Source organism: Belonocnema kinseyi, chromosome 4 (genome assembly GCF_010883055.1).
Source record: "Belonocnema kinseyi isolate 2016_QV_RU_SX_M_011 chromosome 4, B_treatae_v1, whole genome shotgun sequence".
In the NCBI taxonomy this organism is placed as follows: Eukaryota; Metazoa; Arthropoda; class Insecta; order Hymenoptera; family Cynipidae; genus Belonocnema; species Belonocnema kinseyi.
In genome coordinates this window covers 84,100,704-84,105,958 of record NC_046660.1, presented here as the reverse complement: position 1 = coordinate 84,105,958, position 5,255 = coordinate 84,100,704, and the positions used below count along the sequence as shown (strand labels likewise).

Below are 5,255 nucleotides of genomic sequence, written 5' to 3'. Positions count from 1 at the left end.
CATGTAAAAATTGGAAAGCTTTTCAAGTTTAAAAACTTAACCAAATTAAAATTCCTTTTCAGACTTTGAAAGTTCGTATGAAAAACAAATTTCAGAAAACACTAAAAATTAAACCCAAAAAACTGGTGAAACTGGCCGAAGAAATATAAAAAGATTGAATCATTTGTAAATTAATTCTAAAAATGAAAAAATTAGCGGAATAGAAGCTTGCTTTAAATGTTCATTTCAAAGCCCATACGTACTTGAAAAATCGTTATTTCACTTTTTGGATCGACAAACTCGAACCTTAATTTTTTTAAACAAAATCTAAATACATCGCTCAATAAATATCTTTCTACATTTTCGAAAAACCATAAAAACTTTTGTATTTTCATTACCAAAGATATCGAAACATAAAGAGAAAATAACTGCTAATACCCAACAGGTTTAGATTCCTAAAAATTCGTATCAAAACTAAACATATAAAATAAAATCAATAATTTAAAAGATGAAAAATCGTCGAAACTCTTGAAAACTATTTAACACCAACAAAAACTTTCTCGGTTGTCATAAACTGTGGTTTCTCGCTGCAGTTATTTTTAGACTTAGACTTCTGCAGTTTCATATCCGTTTTCGGCTTAAGCTTCGACGTGGTTTCGAAAAAAAGGCAGCGAGAAGTGATTCTTTTCTCCAAAGGTTTGAAGATACGTTTTTTATCCTCTGTTAGGAGTTTTGATATTGGACGTGTGATGAGAAGGTCATGTGATAAAGATTTCTGGGAAAGAGGAACAGTCGTGATATTCTGGGAGGGCATTTTTTTAATGTAATTGTACTGACCCGAATTACTCCCGTAGCCTCGATGCGAAGTCTTCATTAAATGGGAAACTGTTTCCGAACGATTTGTCCCGTTGAAGTCGCGGACAGCTGCTGCATACGGCGTCAAGTTGTGATTGAATTTAGTCGACGGTTCCTCCCTGAATAAAAAAAAAACACCATTTTTTCGTATTTAGTTTAAAAGTGTTTCGCACAAACTTCCAAAAAGTTTGAAAGCATTTAAATTTGTAAGCTGTTTGAAGTGTTAAACAATTTGAATTCGGAGCCCTCATTAGAAAAGTTAGGTTTTCAAACTATCAAAGGAATTTGAAAGCATCTAAATTCAAATAAAAATAACACTTACTTATTATTATCAGTGACGGACCATCCATTAGGAATCGCCGCTGATGAAGGTGCTGGAGTATCTTTAGAAACTTGCCAGCCATTACTGCTTGCAGCCAATTTTCCATCCTCACTATTCTTCGTTTTAACCGGCGAACTCCACTTGTCTTTGCCATTAGTCTCAGATTTTCCATTGCTCTCCGATTTTCCATTCTGATGTTTCGGCGACGACGACTGTTTGATAACACCGTTGCCGTTACTGCTGCCATTTTGCAACTTTGCTAACGGAAGTAACCCATTCAGAGGCTTCAAATTCGACGAAGCTGAACAGCTTCCATTTGTCTTCAGCAAGTCCTTTGAATTTGAGCCTGGTTTGGGCGAAGAATCTTTTTTAGAAACAAGACCTTTCTGTACATTATTTGAATTACTTGAATTAAACGGATTCGGTTTTAGATTGGAAGAGTTCTCAATATTTTGGGCCTTGGGCGCATTTCCAGAATTATTCTCTTCATCGTCACTTGATCTAGCATACGGCACTAAACTCTTTCCGTTCGACACTTTACCGTTTTTCGTGTGCAATACTAATTTTGGTTGGGATTTTTCTTGTAATTTTTGAGGCAGTAGAGGCCCGATGAAGCTTGAACTCTTCTGGCCACTCTGGTGAATGCCGTTGATTTTCTGAGACGTTTGAGAAATTGTGGCAGGCTGATTGCTGTATTCTTTGTGTTTTTGGGAGTCTGATCCATTTTGTGTGATATTCGCAGAAGTCGAGGGTTTGGAGTTTGAGTGTTTACTTTCAGAGTTGAGAGAAATGGGGAGAAAGCTTTTCGTCGACGTTATGGCTCCGTTGACTTTAATGCTTTGGTGAATCTTAAACTGGCTCTGAGTCTCGGGCTCCATCTCAAAAATCATGATGTACGCGTTTGTATTCAGTACTGTGTTGAGAGGTATTTGACGAACCTGAAGAAAAAGAGATACGTTTATAATAGGGGGTAATTTATTAATTGGGAGACTTCTGAATGCAAAAAAATACATGGAAGTAGTCTGGGTTTTTCAATTTTTCCGATCAAGTGAAAGTAACATATTCATATTTGCGCAAAATTAAACATTTATTTTAATTCATGGCGTTCATTCTAAATATCCTTTAACACAACACTAGAATACTTTAATTTTCTACCAAAAAGATAAAAATTTTAAACTATAAGATTAATTTTCTACCAAACAATACATGATTTTTTAACGGAATAGTTGAATTTTCAACTAAAGAAGAAAAATATTCAACCAAATAGTTGAATTTTAAACTAAAAAAAAAAATTAATTTTCAACAGAAAATGGAACAGTTACATATTTAGTTTGAAAAATTAATTTTTAACTTAACTGATGAATTTTCAACTACAATTATGAATCTTTCTGGAATACTTTCATTTTTAAACAAAAAGATGAGTTTCAACTAAAACAATGAATTTTCAACTATAATTATTTTCAACCAAAAATAATTCATTTTTATTTTAAAAAATAAATTGTCAACCAAAACTGAAATAATTAAGTTTTAACTTAAAGAAAATCAATTTTCAACCAAAAAAGACAAGTTTTCAACTAGAAAAAACAAATAATTTTTTTGTCAAAAAACGAATGTTCAGCCAAAGAGACGAATTTTTAACTAAAATTATGGAATGTTCAACTGGAATAACAGTTACATTTTCAGTTTAAAATAAAAATCACTTTCAACCAAAAAAGAAACAAATTTTCAACAAAATAGTTAGCTTTCGCCGAAAAATTTCTTGCAATCCAAATAAAAAACAAGTTTTCAATTAAATAGCCCATTTTTCAACAACAAAAAAAAAGAATTTTTTATTAAAATGAAGAATCTTCACCATACAAAAATTTAATTTTAAGAAAAGATTTTAACTTTCAACCAAATAATTTGATTTCCAACCTAAAAGATGAATTTTCAACTAAAATGATATTATTTACATCATAAATGATATTATTCAACTGGAATACTTGAATTTTTAACCGTAAAGAAGAATTTTCATACAAAGAGGTTAGCTTTAAAAAAGAAACAAATTTAACCAAAAAGTCGATTTTTTAAGAAAATACGTGAATTTTCAACGAAATAACTGAATTTTCAATTAAAAAGGACAAATCTTCAGCCAAATTCTTGAATTTTCAATTAAAATTGTGAATCTTTAACTGGAGTAGGCGAATCTTATACCTAGCAAAAACATGAATTTGTATTGATAAAGATTAATTTTCTATAAAAAAGGCGAATTGTGCACAAAATACATACATTTTCAAACATAGTTTAATTTTTAAATAAAAAATATCAATTTTTAACTGAATACTTGAATGTTCAGAAAAAAAGATGAATTTTCCACGAAAAATAAAATAATTGGATTTTCCATTAAATTGGAATGAATTTAGATATTTTAGATGAGCGAGAAGAGTTTGATGAATATATTATTTTTAATTCAAGTTAACTTTAAAAAAATTATGCGAAAACAATTTAAAAATAGGTACGAAGAATCTTTATTGACTTCAGTCACTTTGAAATGAGCTTAGGAAAATGCAAGGGAATTCAAAAGCATTTGATGAAATGCATCAGACTTCAGGACCAATTAAATAAAAACTTTAAAATTAAAAAAAAAATCAACTGAAATAAGTAGAATGGAGTAAAACTAGAAGAATTGAAGGGAAGCGAAAAACCTAAAGCGAATTTAATAGAATTCACAGTGAATTCCAAAAAATAATTAAAAATCTCTTTAAATGTTTGAAACCTTACCAATTTCTTATAAAAAAGTGATTAATGGCTACAAAACAATTGCCAAATTCAAACGAATTCATACGAATGGGAAAAATTGGTTAAAAACAAATATATCCATTTATTTCTGTAACATTTTAGTGAACTTAGAGGAATTTATGGGAAACGAGAAGAATTCGATAAAATTCATAAAAAAGCAAACAGAATTGAAAAAACAATCAAGGCAAATCACAAAAATTTACAAATACGAAAAATTCATTGAATTGACTAAGTTTAAAATTAATTTAGAAAATTTAAACATAATTTAAAAGAATTTAATTAAATGCCTGAGAATTTAAGGTGAGTTTAAAAGACTGCCAGAAGAATTTAGCAAAAACTTTTTAAAAATCCACCGAATTAAGTATAAAATTGATTGAATTTAGAAGAATTCCAAAGGATTTAAAAGAATTAAGGAAAAATTCAAAGGAATTAAGAGCGAGTTCCAAATGAATTGCAAAAAATATTTGAGAATCTCTTGAAATATTTGAAAACCTATAAAATCCCTCACTTCTTGTGAATAAGTTCTTTTAAATCTATAAAGATATTATCAAATCTCGTGAAATTATATGAAATCTGATGATACTTCCTGAAAACCTATAAAATTGATTAAAATACATGAAAAGCTTTTAAACTCCCATAAAATCATGCAAATACATTAAAACCTTATAAAATCCCTTGGAATCTTTAAAAATATCCTATGACCTTGCAAAATCCTTTCATACGTTCTGAAATTCTAGGAAATTTTCGAAAACAGCATGAACATTTTTAAAATCCCTTAAAATTATTAAAACCCTTGGAAATCCCTTGAAATTGTTTGAATCTCTTGAAAATGCCTTAAAATCTGTTAAAATACCTTTAAATATTTCAAAGTCCTTGAAATCTCTTCAAACTATTGAAAAAATGCTGGGAATCTTTTAAAATCTCCTCAAATATTTCGAATCTTTCGTTATCTTTTGTAATCCCTTAAAACTTTGTTAAAATCTAGAAAATTCCTGGGAATATTTCACAACACACTCAAATATTTCAAATGCTTTTAAATCCCATTAAATTACTGAAAACCATTACATATTTCTTTGAAATGTTTTTTAAATAACCTAAAATCTTTCAAATCCCTAAAAAAATTTAAAGATCTTGAAAATGCCAAGGAATTTGAAAAAAAAACTTTAAAATACGAGGGTAGTTCAATAAGTCCTTAGAATGACCAACAAATGACGCGCGTATCGCTCCAAATCATCTGTTTTCAGTCAGCACGACTCCCGACTAGATATATGGTGCAGTCACAGTCCACATCTTCTGAGTTTACGTGTTTTTATAACCAATT

The 5,255-nt window shown here is 29.5% G+C and overlaps 1 protein-coding gene across 4 annotated transcripts in view; it reads right to left on the bottom strand.

Annotated features, from left to right (window-relative positions):
• The window catches only part of LOC117170564 (ubiquitin carboxyl-terminal hydrolase 36-like), a 25,928-nt gene that overhangs the window by 6,398 nt on the left and 14,275 nt on the right, over positions 1-5,255 (bottom strand). For 3 of the 4 annotated variants that reach the window (XM_033357396.1, XM_033357398.1, XM_033357397.1), the window contains exons 6-7: positions 1,157-2,094; positions 817-953 (exon numbers count right to left, since the gene is read on the bottom strand). In XM_033357396.1, the coding sequence (XP_033213287.1) occupies positions 817-953; positions 1,157-2,094 (1,075 nt within the window). The remainder of the gene's footprint in view (positions 1-816; positions 954-1,156; positions 2,095-5,255) is intronic. The other variant, XM_033357399.1, reaches the window with a different exon arrangement.